This window comes from Apis florea, unplaced genomic scaffold (assembly GCF_048593485.1).
Source record: "Apis florea isolate Af1SG1 unplaced genomic scaffold, ASM4859348v1 contig_3195_pilon, whole genome shotgun sequence".
In the NCBI taxonomy this organism is placed as follows: domain Eukaryota; kingdom Metazoa; phylum Arthropoda; class Insecta; order Hymenoptera; family Apidae; genus Apis; species Apis florea.
The window spans coordinates 483,889-498,965 of NW_028256722.1; the positions used below are offsets into that span (position 1 = coordinate 483,889).

Genomic DNA, 15,077 nt, shown 5'->3' on the forward strand with positions numbered 1-15,077 from the left:
ATTTTTATTATTTTTTCTCTCCAACTTTCAATTGTTAATTATAAATATTAAAATATCAAAACTATTTTTTGAATATATAAATTTTATAGAATAAATATAGATAAGGAGAACAAATAATAGAAAAAGGACAGAGATAGAATCAAAACTTAGGAATTAACGCCATTTTTAGAATGTCGTAAATGAAATTAATCAAATAAAGAGAACAAATGATAAGAAATAAAAATTAACTAGTGCCATCTTATAATTGTCAAGAATATCTCTAAGGTAGGCAGATAAAATCTGCTCAGTAGATAAAGTCAAAAGAGATAAAATAGAATATAAATTGAGAGTTTGTGCCATCTTTTGTGTGTTTTTAGAAAAATAATTTTTAAAGAAATATCTTTGATATTGAAGAGATAGCATTGACAGTCAATTCTTATTCTATTTCTTTTCTTTTCTTATTTGATTTAATTTCATTTGTGATATTTTGATGAGATGGTGTTAATATTCTAATTTTTACTTTTTTTTTCTATTCCTATTTAGTTTTTCTTGTCTATATTTTGTAAAATTTATGCGTTTAAGAGATAATTTTGAAAAAAGTTGTAAATTTATCATTTTTAAAAAATTGTAATATTATAAAATTGTAAATATTGGAATTTAAAAAACATTAAATTTCAAAATTTGAAAAAATATAATTTTTTTTAGTTATGAAAATAAAATAGTCTATAATTGTTAATTTTATATAATTAATCTATAATTTTTATTATTTTTCTTTTAATTCTAATTTATATTATAAATTATATTACATTTTAAGAATTCGAGAAATTATAAATTTAAACAAAAATTTTTAATATTAATATTAATGTTAAATTTCGATTACTAAAGAAATATGTGAAGATAGCATGCGAAATTTTTTTTATTTTTAAGCATAAAAATTTTTTATTAGCATGCATCAGTATTTATATACATATATTAAAAGCAAGATTTTTAAAATTCTAAATAAGTTACACGTGTTTTACATCTATATTTTAATATATTTAAAACTATGACTTCTATATAAAAGTGTAAAATATTTTTCTACGTATGTTTATTGATCGATATGATGAATAAACTGCACTTTTATTACAGTATGTATTTGGATTATAAATCATATGAAAGTCTACGCGTTATGCCAATGATCATCGATCACTATGTTTATTACATGTTGATGATTTCAATTATTTAATTTCATTTATTTTCGTTTATTCAAATATATTTGATTTCATTTATTCAATTTTAGTAAATTTGCAATATGAAAATATTTATATTCATGTTTATAAAAACAATATTTTTATTGATGTATAAAATCTTATAAATCGATTTTCAAAAGTAATATTTTCTATATAAATTTTATAAAAAATTTGGTAAAAAATAAATTTTTTTCTACATTATTATAGTATAATAAATTAAAAATTCTATTCTATATAATTTTTAAGATTATAGTAAATAATATATATTTATATTGTTTATTATTATTTACTATCATTTCTCAAATATCCCTTCTTTTTTGTTGTACGCTAGAGGGGGTGAAGCAAACTATTTGACGTCAAGAGAGCCATCGCGCGGTGACAAGTTTACGTTATATTCACTCGTTTGAAGTTCTGGTACTGACTCGGTAACCGATTTCGCTCATAGAAGTGCGGGTTTTATCGTTAGCGAATGCACTCTCGCGATTTTCGACATTTGTCACCAGTTTCGCTCGTGGATAATTATCTTGATGCTGGATCGAAGCAATCGTATAGAATTGCTTGTTTATTTTTTTTAACTGTAGACGGGAAACGACAGGTAACGTAAAAACAAAATTCAAACATTTCATTCATCAAAATTATTTCAATTTTTTTACCATTTCAGCGTTCTCTCTTCTTATTCGCTTTTTAATAATCTCGTCGGTATTCGTGAATTTTTTATCCGTGATTAAACTATCTCACTTTTAATTGTGTAACGGATGTTTTCAAATTTAATCATTATCGGTGAAGATATTTAAAAATATTAATAGTTGATTTATTTCAACTTGATGAATTTTATTATTTTAAAAATGTTTTTTTTAATAATTTTTGAGATATCTATTCATTAAACGTAAAATAATAATAAATAAGTTCCATTACTGTGATGTTATAATGCAACCATTTTTCACGAAGACCGAAAAGGATCTATTATTATAATATCTTTATATAGTATTATTATATTTTTTTTTAGAAAATTTTTATATGAATAATTATTTAATTTAATAAGAATAACAATAATAATAATAATAACATGTTCCACGATATTGCGAAATAGAAGAGAAAACACTTGAGTATTGCAGTACTGTATAATATTTGATTAGGATAAAAGATATATTCAATAAAAATATTAGGATGAAAATACTAAATGAAACTATAAGAAAATGAAATTTTGGTTGTGCATAGTATGGACGGATATTTTTTGTTTCCGGATATGTTTTCCGGAAACCTGTTGGCGCGATCGAACTTGACTTGTTCGAATGTAAAAGAAAGATCACAACTCTAAAATAACTTCGTACCAGCATTTTAATTATTAAAAGAAAAAAAAAGAAATCAAATCAAACAAGCAAGTCAAAGATAAAACTTCCTGATATATGTTTGCGATTTGATAAAATAAAAATTGTTCTGTTGGTGCGGTAAAGAGAAAAAGTTTGAACCAGGGCGGGTCATTAGAGAAATTGGCTTTCTTTTTTAACAAGTTCTGGTTTAAGGTGTGTGAAAATGCCGGATACTAAGGCAATTGCACAGCTGACAATCACAACGTGAGCAGTTGTTCGTTTCGCGGATCATCCGGGGGATAATGATTACAGAACAGACCTGGAGCATGATGCTGGACAGTGATGTCGCGGGCATCAATGAGTAAGTATTTACTTTTTTCATCACTTTCCTTTTATTTTTTTTAAACACGCGATGAAAAAAAATGATACTAGGTACATAATTGTATCACGCAAAGAAGACTCTCAATTGTTTCTTTGTTTAATGCGACACATCATTAACACAATAACACTGTTCGGTAAGTTTCATATTTTGCAGGTGTATCGAACGAGATTTTTTTGTGTTCTTCCAAATAGTGTAACACACCTCTCGACGTGCATATGCACACTTGATACTGTTCACAATGGACACTATGCTCTGTTTTCTTTTTTTCTTTTTTTTTCTTCGTTTATTTGTATGCTTTAATGGCTTTAATAATATCTGAGATGATAGATCACGATATACGTGCAAGAAATATGTCTGGATCGATAGTGCTGCGCATTTAAAAATATGTGTGCACTAATTATGATGTATCGTCTATATGTATTTTGCGCGAACACAATTTTTCAAGTTCATAAAACGTTTTTCAACGTGTGAATGTTAGTCTAAATATGTTTTCATAGAATTTTTTGTGCAAAAATCGTATTTAAGAATTTTTCCATTCTTATTTATAAACGAAAATAATTGAATTATCATATTCTATTATGTATATTTTTTTTGTTTAATATATTGCATTATGATTTTAAAACATTTTAAGTTTCATCAAGAATTTTACAAAATCAAATATTTTAATAAAGAATTGAAGATTTTAATTAAGAAATCGAAGATAATTAACAATTTTTTTATTTATAAAAAAAGATTACATAATTTCTTATGGTTTTTTAAATTTATTGTAATACTATTTTTTATTTTATATATGTTGTTCTTTTTATATTTTAAAGATGCATGAACGAAATTCTATTATATATATATATATAAAACACATAAAGGATATCTAATATTAATTGCACATTTTACATAAATATAATTAAAAATAATTGTTTTTTACTTGAAAAATATTGCAATGGAGAAATATAGAATTATTTCAAATAAAATAGAGAAGAGATTTAATTTATTTCAAAAATATAAATGAATTTTTTTTTACTAATCATTAACAGTGAACTTATTGTTTCATTTCGTGAAAATGGTTTTATAAAATAGAATTCCTAGAAAAAATTACTAGAATTATTTATCAATATACAAATAATATTATATAATTTAAAAAGTATTGAATATAATATTGATGATTATATTAAAAATTTTTAACAATAAAAGTTGTTACCTACTTATCGTGACCCATAAAAGTGTTTTGCAACTATTTTATTTATATAAGGCTCAAAATAATTAGGGGATTGTGAACACTTTGTGAATTATCCAATAGTTCATAAATTATGAAAAATTCATATTTACAAATTTTTATATTTATATTTAAATTTTGTAAAATATGCAAATAGAAATTTTTATTCTATTAGTTAAATTTTGGATATTAATAATTATAACATAAAATATCATTTTTATATTAATTATTTTTTTTATATAATCAATTTATTTTTTTATTATAAATTTTTATATGTAATGTGTTTCAGAAAGTTGGTGAGAAACTTTAAGAAAATTATAAATTATATGTAATAATTTATAATAAAAATGTAATACAAATTTGTATAAATATTGTATATATAATATTTTTATCAAAAGAATTGGTCATTTCGCAATATATGAAAATAAATTAATTGCATACGTTTATTATATTATATTAAATATAATATAATGAAATAACAAAATAATATATTTATATATTTTTTTGTTACTGCTGTTGAATGACATCAGTACAACGTAATGTTAAAGCGCATTATTATATTACTTTGTTTGATTTAACGACTTATTCGATAAGATGCAGATAGAAGTGAACTTGATAAAATTTTTTATGCTGTTAATGTTACTAATTCTCCTATACTTAAATTTGAAAAGATTTTATAACTCCAAAATGATATTTCCTAATGATATTTTTTTTTATTTTAAATTTACAATCAGTTCTTACAGAGAATTATAAATATATATTAATATAAATAAATTAAATTAACATATAACTTCCATTATGGAATAAGTTAATTATAATATTATTGTTATGTGAAATATAATAAAATATTATGTTAATCTATATTAATGATATTTGAATTTTTATATTTATAATAAATTTTATTATTATAGTAAATTTTTTTGATATGTGTTATAAATTTTTGAAATCTCGCACCAAGACCTTCCAAGACACTGTTCATTTTAATAATTTTAATGATAAAAATATTAATATGTCAAATATTTTATAATTAAAAATAAAATTTAAAATATTTTTTAAAAATATCAACTCCCAAAAAATACACGATCTTCTAATTGCTTTGTGCAATACAAAAGTATATACATACTTAATATGTATTTAGTATGTATTCGTGTATCAATTTCTTAAATGTTTTAAATGTTTTTGAAAATATTGTTTATCTAGAAAATTAATTCGTGATACTTTTTAACGTCGATAGGTTGAGTATTTCCCCGAGGAAACAATTATGGATCAAGGCTGTGAAGAAGCTAACTTCCGAGCGGCTGGGGAGGGAAGGATTGGCGGCATGGGAAGACCGGAAGTCCAACAACGATCCGGAAGTTCCAGACATCAACGAAACAAGCGACCCAATCGAAGATGCGGATATTCCTACCGACCCGGACGTAGTTCTTGCTGAGGAGCCAGTCGATACTGAATCTCAAGCGCAACGAGGTTTGCTTATATGTATTTAATAATTTCTTCATAAATTCTTCAGAAATTTTTCTATAAATTATTAAATATTCTTTGACAAAAAAAAAATATCAAAAAATTAAAAGATAGTAAAAAAAACTGCGTTACAATAATTGTTTTGCATAAATATAAAAATTCTTGAAAATGTAAAAAATGTTTATTTATTAAATTAAATATTTTAAAAAATAGTGCTATTATTCTAACTTATAAATTTCTAACAAAATCAATTATTGTTTTTTATCGAATAATATCTTTGAATTTCTTTTTTATTACTAATAAAATTTTAATTGATTGGAGATTATAAATATATTTGTCACTTCTTTTTACAATCACGGAATATATATTTATAATAATGATATTGATTCATTAGTATTCGATTAATTATTTTTAATATTTTATATTATATCTTATCCATCTGATAAATTATTTAACATTCCACTTACATTATTATTAATTTATACTATATATTACAACCTTCGACTATAAATAGGACTGGATATTTTCAGATGTTTTCAAGAAAGGCGTGCTTTACAAAGGGATATTTTGTCCATCGCTGTCAAATAGTTTCCATAGCAAACAACTAGAGACATCATATCTGCATTACTCAAATCGTCAACGGCAGAAATCATTGATCATGTTAAATATCGTTGATCTTAGTCTAAAGGTAAACTAATTCTTAAATGATTATTATTTCGATCCTATGAAATATATTCTGAATTTTGTTTCTTATTTTCTATTTCATATCATGTAATGATGATTTCAGATCATTCTTATGGCGATATGGTTATGGAAAAGGGACAAAAATAGTAGTGGTTTAGTCGAGTCTTTATCCTGGGCATCCTGCTGTATGGCGGCAAACTTGATTGTTTGCATTCTTGGCTGGTGGCGGTGTTTCTCCAATAATTATTTATATTGGGCTTCCATATTCACTTGGTTACTGATCAATTCACAAGGTGATGACATAAAGATATATATTTCATGTAACTTTTAATTATATTTCTTTTTTTTTTTTTTTTGCGAATGAAGGATTTTTTTCGTTTAATTAAACATAAAAGTCGATGCACGTATAGCATTGTATTGCAATGTTCTAATACATATATATTCATATAGATACATATACATGCTCTTGGGAAGATTGTATCTTCGTTTACCAAATAGAGTTTTGCTCCACTGGCTCGTGCGTTGGCGGTCCAGCGAATTGCTTGAATGTTCAGCGAACCGTAGAGAGAGAGACGCGGTGGAATAAACTTATATCTAGGCATGGGTTACTATTGATTGGCGATCCTCTACCATTATTTAAGATTAACAATCATTACGCTTTGATCAAATGAGAATTTCGAATTGAGAATGATTTTACTTTATGTGTGGATGTCTTTACATTAATTGCAGGTTTTATAGGAGCTGGTTTAGATTTCTCTAGTCAACAACGTCTTATGTGGTATATTTTGTTTGTCGTATACGCGCCATACGCCATGTTGCCATTACCTTTGAGATGGTGTGTCCTTGCCGGTTATGGGACAGCTTTAACTCACATGGTAATGGCGGGAATAACTTTATTACGGGATCCAACATATGTAAGAATCCTTGATTTATATTCTGATTTATTTTTCCAAATTAATTCTTCTATTTCTTGATTCTCAATCTTTGTTTTTTCTTAGTGCAATACTTTTTGATTTCGCAGCTTTCTTTAAGTATAAGTTATCATATGTTTAATTTTGCAATTGCAGCTGCATGATATTACGTGCATAGTTCGTATGCTAACAACCAACGTCCTTCTTTATCTTGCAATGAATTTAGCTGGCATGTACACTAAATATTTGACAGACAGAGGACAAAGACAGGCTTTTCTTGAAACACACAGATCTATGGAAACCCGACAACGGACTCAAAATGAGAACAATCGACAAGAAAAGTTACTTCTTTCTGGTGAGACATATTTCAAATTCGTTAGCCAAACTTTTTATTAATGATATTCTTTTTCAATTTAATTTTAAATTCTTTTAAATTTTTTAGCAATTATTTAACGTGCAATTTACAATAGAAAATATTATTTTTCACGAATTTTAGAATATTAATATATAAAAATATTTATTATATTAAATGATATGATATTTGTTGAAAGAACATTATTTAAATTAAACTTGTTATTTTACAATTATTTGCACAATTAATTGGATAAATATTAGAGACGATACATGTATATAGTATAAATGTGTTACACATGGTCTGTGTATTGATGCAAATATTCCGATACGTATTCAAGTATATTTATATATATGTTGAACATGTCGAACATAGTCTATAAAAACGCATGGGGTTGTGCCGCAAGCATGGGGTTCGTCAGCGCGTGTAACTTGCTCAGCCGAGTGTCAAAAAGGGTCACTAGACACTTTCACCCGATTGCGCCAGATATGTTTTACCGATAGCCTAGCAGTATTTTGCTTTTATGTATTATCGATTTTTCGACGATTATTTATTTAGGAAGTATAAGTAACGTATAATGGAATAAAACAAAATAAGCAGTTCCGTTACTCTTGCTTGGATATGGAAGAATAATGAAATGATGATTAATTAATATCATGCCATTTTGATTATAACAATCTATGATTTTCTATAATGTTTTTTAATATAATTTTATAATTGATTAATTTTTTTATAGTTTTGCCAGATTTCGTGGCTAAAGAAATGATCCGTGATATTGCTCGTGAAACTGCTCGAGGTGGAACGATCTCTTTCACACCTAATCAATTTCATAGAATATATATCCATCGCTACGAAAATGTTAGCATACTTTTTGCTGATATCAAAGGTTTCACTGGTATGTAATTATTCATTTATGATAGTAAATTGCACTAATTTCACTATTTTTTAAATATATATAATATTAAAATTCTTAAATAAATTCATAAATAATATGTAATTGTTTAAGAATCTATTATTTTCTATATTAATATTAGTTCTTTTTGTAATTTTTAATTTTTCACATAATTTATATAATACGTATTAATATTTTTTAAAATATATTTTTATCTCTATGCTTCGAAGATATCAAAATGGTAAAAATTTTAAATTATGTTATTGATATAAAGGATATAATTTATTTTAAATAATTATATTAATTATTATTAGTATTATTATTAGTTTTTATTTCATATTAATTTTTAAACAAATTTTACGTTACTAATTGCAATTTTGAAGTACTTTTATGAATTTCTTGATTGAACTATTTAATCTGTGGCATTAATTTTTACTATAAAGCTTTGGCCAGCCAGTGTAGCGCTCAAGAACTTGTCAAAGTATTAAATGATTTATTCGCTCGTTTCGACAAGCTTTCCGCAGAAAATCATTGTTTACGTATTAAGTTGCTTGGAGATTGTTATTATTGTATATGTGGATTACCAATTGCCAGAAGTGATCATGCTCATTGTTGTGTGGAAATGGGTTTGCATATGATTAAAGCAATAAGAGATGTGCGGTATACAACAAAGGTATTTAAATTTTCTATTATTTTGTATAATTTTAAATATTCAAAATATATTACTAATAGTTATTGTAGTAATTTTGTTTAAACGAAAAATTCATTTATAGCAATCTTCTATTCAATTTAAAATTTGCAGTAAGTTATTATTTGTTAAAAGAATAATTATAATTGCATATAATTTTAATATTCTCCATTAAAATTAATTAAATATTATAATTAGAAATTATAATTTCTTAATAATAATATATAATATATATGATATTAGAAAAATAAAAAAATATAATATTATATAAATATATAATATAAAAAAAATTGGTTTCATTTAGGTTGATTTAAATATGAGAATAGGGATTCATAGTGGCTCAGTATTATGTGGTGTACTTGGTCTTCGAAAATGGCAATTTGATGTTTGGTCTTATGATGTAACACTGGCTAATCATCTTGAAAGTGGAGGAATACCCGGGTAAAATTTATCATGTTTCACAAAATTATAAATATATTTTACACTTATATTTCTTTTTTTATTCAAATTTGGCAAAAATGTTAAAAAAATAAATATATTAAAATATATATATATATATTTCAGAAGAGTACATATATCAGAGGATACTTTGAATTGTTTGAATGACGTATATGAAGTGGAGCCGGGAAATGGAACCGAAAGAGACAATTATTTAAAAGAAAGGAATGTAGTTACGTATTTAATTAAACAGGTGGAACCTTTAAGATCAAGACGACGATATTCTTCACGACCAAAAATATGGTCTGAAGATGATGTGAATAAAGGTAAAAAGAGCTTCAAATTGAACAATCCATTAGCTACGAATAGTAGTGCTCCAAATTCTTCTACTGAAGATGATATTGGCGTAGATTGGACACCAGAAATACCATTTGAAAACGTTCGTATTTAATAGTTATTAAAACTGTAAAAGAAAAATTTTGAGAATTTAATGATGCGTTATTTTTACAGTTAAATACTGCGACATCGGTTAGCAATTTAGAATCGGAATACCTCGAGGAAGAAAATGGTTCTGCGAAGAGTAATAAAGCTGTGTCTGCTGCATCCGTTGAAAAATTGAAGACTGCAGGTCTTGAAACCGCGAGTAATAAACGCATGAGATCGGCGAATATAAATGCTTGGACTTTACGTTACAATGACGAAAGTTTAGAATCAAAAGTAAATTCAGTGTTAATAATCAATTTAATTAAATTTGATTAAATTTTAATGTTTTTTACAATATTAATATTTTCTATTTTGTATATTTATAGTTTGGTCAATTGCGCGAGGATATGTTTAAATCCAATATGATTTGTTGTTTTGTCGTGTGGCTGTTTATTGCAATTTGTCAAGCAGTAATATTGCCAGAGTAAGTAACTATATTTTTAAAAATTCTATTTTAATTATCATTGTTTTATATAATGATTATCTTTAAAAATAATTTTCTAATCTTTGAAATATATTTTGAGAATTAAATATTACAAATTATGATATTTATCAAGAAACTAAGAACATATTAATTCGAATTTATATTACTTTTCTCATACAGTTGCATTATTCTTTTGGCTTCGTTACTGTTGACGACGCTCATTTTAGTAGCATCGTCCATTCTAGTGATGGCGGAAGAATTCAAAACTTTGCCTACATATTTACAACACGCTTCTTCGATGTTAGTTCACAACAAGCAACACCGAACAATCTTCATATGCAGCGTGATTAGTTTGATGGCTTTGACATCGATCGTCAGTGTTTTAGTATGTCCAATGTCGATTCGACAATATCCCGAAACTCTGGAACTCCAACAGCAACCATTAATGAATCCAACGTTACAACCAGAACGATTGGTAGCGCCGACTGTTGGTCTTGATCAATTTATCTTGACATTTCTGGAAGCTGCTCTTCGCGATGAATCTTCAGAAGAACAAAAGGACATTTCTTCTAAAGAAAATCAAACTGTATCCCATGATTCTAATGATGAAGAATTACAAACGAATCTTATCAAAGCCAGGGCTAGTCTGGCGAAAGGTCAAAGAAGAAAAGAGTTCTTCAGGTTTTATAGATACGAACAATACCATAGACTCATGTTTGGAAGAAATTATAGCAGATTTTTTTAAAACCGTAGGGATGAAGACATCATCTCGGGAAGAATCCCGTCGACATCGGAAACAAAACCTCAAGTGGAACCTTTGTATTCGCTGGACTATGACGAGGACATCGTTTTGGGGACTTGCGTTAGACCGGAATACATTGTATTCACATGGATCTTATGTTTGATTGCATTAGCTTCTGCATTGAAATTATATTATTTAGTAAAGACGGCATTGGCTACGATCATCGTGTCCGTTTACGCCGTATTGATTCTCGTAGTTTGCAAGGATTTCTTTACGATTCCTAATGAAGAGGATTCGTAAGTCATGTTTAATATTTGGCATTAATGAAATTTAAATTTTTCCATAGCATAATTCAAGAAAAATTAAAATAATAAAATATTGAAAAAATATATTTTTTATATTTAATATTAAAAACTTCTTAAAATTCTTCAAAATAATGATAAAATAATGATATATAATGATTATTTGTATTTTTAGGATGTCAATACCTCTTTCGGCACAAATGCTTACGTTTCTATTAGTATTCTTGGTGATGGTTACATACCATGGTAGATTAGTAGAAGTAACATCTAGATTAGATTTCCTTTGGAAACAGCAAGCTGAAAGAGAGTTAAGTGACATGATTGAATCACGGCACAATAATATGCAACTATTGAAAAATATATTACCAGATCACGTAGCTCATCATTTTTTAACCCAAGACAGAGCACCTGAGGTATAATTTTACATTTTCAACTTCTTAACGAGTTTGTTAATTTAATGAGTATTATAATTTTTTTTTAATACATTTATAGGAGTTATATTCTCAATCACGTGATAAAGTTGGAGTGATGTTCGCTAGTGTGCCAAATTTTACAGAATTTTATTCAGAAGATGTTAATAAAGGAATGGAGTGTATACGCTTATTGAATGAAATTATTGGTAACATATTTATAATTGAAGTGAAAAAAATTTTGTTGTTGTTCTGAACATTTAAAAATTTTTTGTTTGTTATTATTAATATAATTTATTCAATAATAAATATATATTTTAATTATTTTTAGCTGATTTTGACGAACTCCTGGACGAAAATCGGTTTCATTGCATTGAAAAGATAAAAACAGTCGGAGCTACTTATATGGCAGCATCTGGTCTCAATCCTTGTCAAAATGTAATTATAAATGATATATAATTTTTTTTTATATTCTATGTAATACAATAATAAACTTTGATCAATTTTTAATTTTAATATTTTTTCTTAGGATAAAAATAAAGATGATATGGAGCATTTATGTAGATTAGTAGATTATGCAGTAGCCATGCGACTCCGTCTTGAAGACGTAAACATACACTCGTTCAATAATTTTGATTTAAGAGTAGGTATAAGCTGTGGTCCATTAGTAGGCGGTGTAATCGGTGCTCGGAAACCTGTATTCGATATTTGGGGTAACACGGTAAACTTGGCTTCCCGTATGGATTCTACAGGTGTTATGGGAAAAATACAAGTTCCACAGGATATTGCTAGAGTAATTAAAGAATACAAAATTATTATTAGTATTAAAGAATACAAATTAAAAAAAATGATTAATTGTTATATATGCAAATTACATATTTGTTGATTTATAATATTTAAATAGTTTTTGGAATCGAGAGGATATCAGACACAGAAGAGAGGACTTATCGAAGTTAAAGGAAAAGGAACAATGGAAACATATTTCGTATTGGGCAAAGGGACTTTGCAACAAGAAAGTTCGACTAAGCACACTGCAAGGTGCCGAAGTCTTGCAGCAGTTGTTTATGGTGTCGTTCAAGCACGTCGTAAGCAAATGCGGGCACTTAGAAGGACATAAGTATCATATTTATGTCAAAAATTTTTTTTTGATTCGTTGGTGCCTAGTTATATATGTACAAATGATTCACCTTTAAATTAGCAGTTAATATATAAGGTAAGATAAAATGAACGATTTCTTTATTTTTAAAGATAAAAAATTTTTTAAAAATTATTCATTGGAGAAAAGATTTAAATGAATTCATATTTATATTTTCTCGTTATTTTGATATTATTAATAACTATTGTTATTATTTTATTACTATTACATTATTATTCTACTGCTCAGGAAAATTATTTTAAATTGTAATGTCAAATCATTTATTTAAATCTACTTTTAATAATTTTTTTTCGTGTTATAAAAACTTGTTTATTGATAAACAAAAAAGATTGTGCATTTTGAATATTTCTCAGAAAAGTTTATTGGAAAAAACATAATGTGATATTTCATTCAAATGTAATTTATTGCTAGTATATTATTGCTTAAAATATTTTTTCTCCATCTTAATATAAGAATCATTAGATATTCTATTTTAGATGATTCTTCCAGTATTAAAATTTAAAAAAAACAATGGACATTTATAGTTAACATATTACTCAATACATTTTCTTTTTTGGAAATTTGGATAATATATTAATAAATATGTTCTGGTAATATTTATTATTAAATGAATGTAAATTAATTCCATTTTGTATCTCTATTATTGTTAAATTCTTCAACTCACTTTTTTCTCTTAGCAATTATATAGAAATAGAATAATTTTTGCTTTATTCTATTATTTAAGAATATTTTAATAAATGTAAAAATATGATAATTATTATTTATAGAGAATTATAAAATACAGTGACATTTTATTTTATAAATGGATATATTTCAAAAAGTATTTTGAATTAAATAAAAAAAGACATCCTTAAAAAATACAAAGTACTTACAAATAAATTCATTAATAGAAAGTTTCAAGTATACTTCAGAGTCATTTATTTTCTATTTATTAATAGCTTTAGTAAAGTTCATTTAAATTTTATAATTTAATTTTTAAGACTAAAATTTTTTAATGAAATCATTAAATAAAGCTTTAATTATAAAATTAATTTAAAATAATTCAAGGAAATATGAGTATTTTTGAAGTATCCTTGAAATTATGATTTATCGACTTTCTATTGATAGTTGTGTTTTTAATTCATTGTACTTTTTATTATATATCTATTTATACTTAAGTTAAAATAAATCTTCTTCGAAAAAAAATTTATTTTTTTTAAACATAAAATAATATGAAATTTTTTGTTTTCAAATAATTGAAATTGTTGTATAGTTGAAAATAAATTTGGTTATAAAATTAATCGATAATCTTACGAATTAATTTTATGTTGAATGAATATTTTATGTTTATTAATGAATTCTTATAAATTTTTAATTTTCCATTTTTCCTTTATATTTTCTTTTCTTTATTTATAATAATTAGAGTCTAATATCTGTAAATAATAATTTGACATATGCAGAGAAAATTAATAATAAAATTGGAAAATATATATATAACAAAAGTATATAATCAAAGATTAATTGAATTTTAATATGACACATTCGTTGGGATAAAAATAAATAAATTAATAATTAAAAAGGCTAAAATAATTAATTAAATAATTTTTGTTAATATATAATGGAACAAAGAATTTCCTGAATTTGTTGTTGAATTTGATTCAATTTTAAATTGATATGTCTTAAGGAAATAAGAAATATCGTGCGGCAAATAGTATTTTTGGGAAAAGTCAATTTAATAATAATTGCAGGGCAGCAGCGTTTGTGTTGATAATCATAATGTACAGCACAGTCGAGCTCTGTGTAACTCTATATTACATTATTACGGTAAACACAATATATTTTAATTAACTGTAATAATAATTCATGATAATAATAGTTGTAATGATAATAATAAGGCTAGCTACAGCATGATCTCCCGCATAAAGGGATCACCCGATCCAAACTGTACACTTTTACAACATACTTCATAATAATAATCTAATTACATTAATTATAATTAGGTAATCATTACAATCTGAACCTAATTAGAAGAATGTTTGCGACAC

The 15,077-nt window shown here is 25.4% G+C and overlaps 1 protein-coding gene across 3 annotated transcripts; it reads left to right on the plus strand.

Annotated features, from left to right (window-relative positions):
• Window positions 1-1,711: 1,711 nt before the first annotated feature.
• On the plus strand, window positions 1,712-14,333 carry Adcy8 (adenylyl cyclase 78C). 3 transcript variants are annotated; one of them, XM_012486679.3, is made up of 20 exons: window positions 1,712-1,803; window positions 2,831-2,879; window positions 5,345-5,577; window positions 6,102-6,259; window positions 6,359-6,548; window positions 6,985-7,169; window positions 7,323-7,521; window positions 8,255-8,413; window positions 8,854-9,083; window positions 9,403-9,539; window positions 9,663-9,975; window positions 10,047-10,253; window positions 10,346-10,443; window positions 10,624-11,124; window positions 11,197-11,481; window positions 11,663-11,900; window positions 11,980-12,106; window positions 12,229-12,335; window positions 12,427-12,690; window positions 12,802-14,333. In XM_012486679.3, the coding sequence occupies exons 2-20, from the start codon at window positions 2,845-2,847 to the stop codon at window positions 13,012-13,014; spliced, it is 3,879 nt and encodes a 1,292-aa protein (XP_012342133.2). In that variant the 5' UTR covers window positions 1,712-1,803; window positions 2,831-2,844; the 3' UTR covers window positions 13,015-14,333. The 3 variants fall into 3 exon arrangements, with proteins under 3 accessions (XP_012342133.2, XP_031772415.2, XP_086766801.1); XM_031916555.2 differs by lacking the exon at window positions 1,712-1,803 and having other exon boundaries at window positions 2,510-2,879; XM_086910675.1 differs by lacking the exon at window positions 1,712-1,803 and having other exon boundaries at window positions 2,510-2,879; window positions 9,666-9,975.
• Window positions 14,334-15,077: the final 744 nt, after the last annotated feature.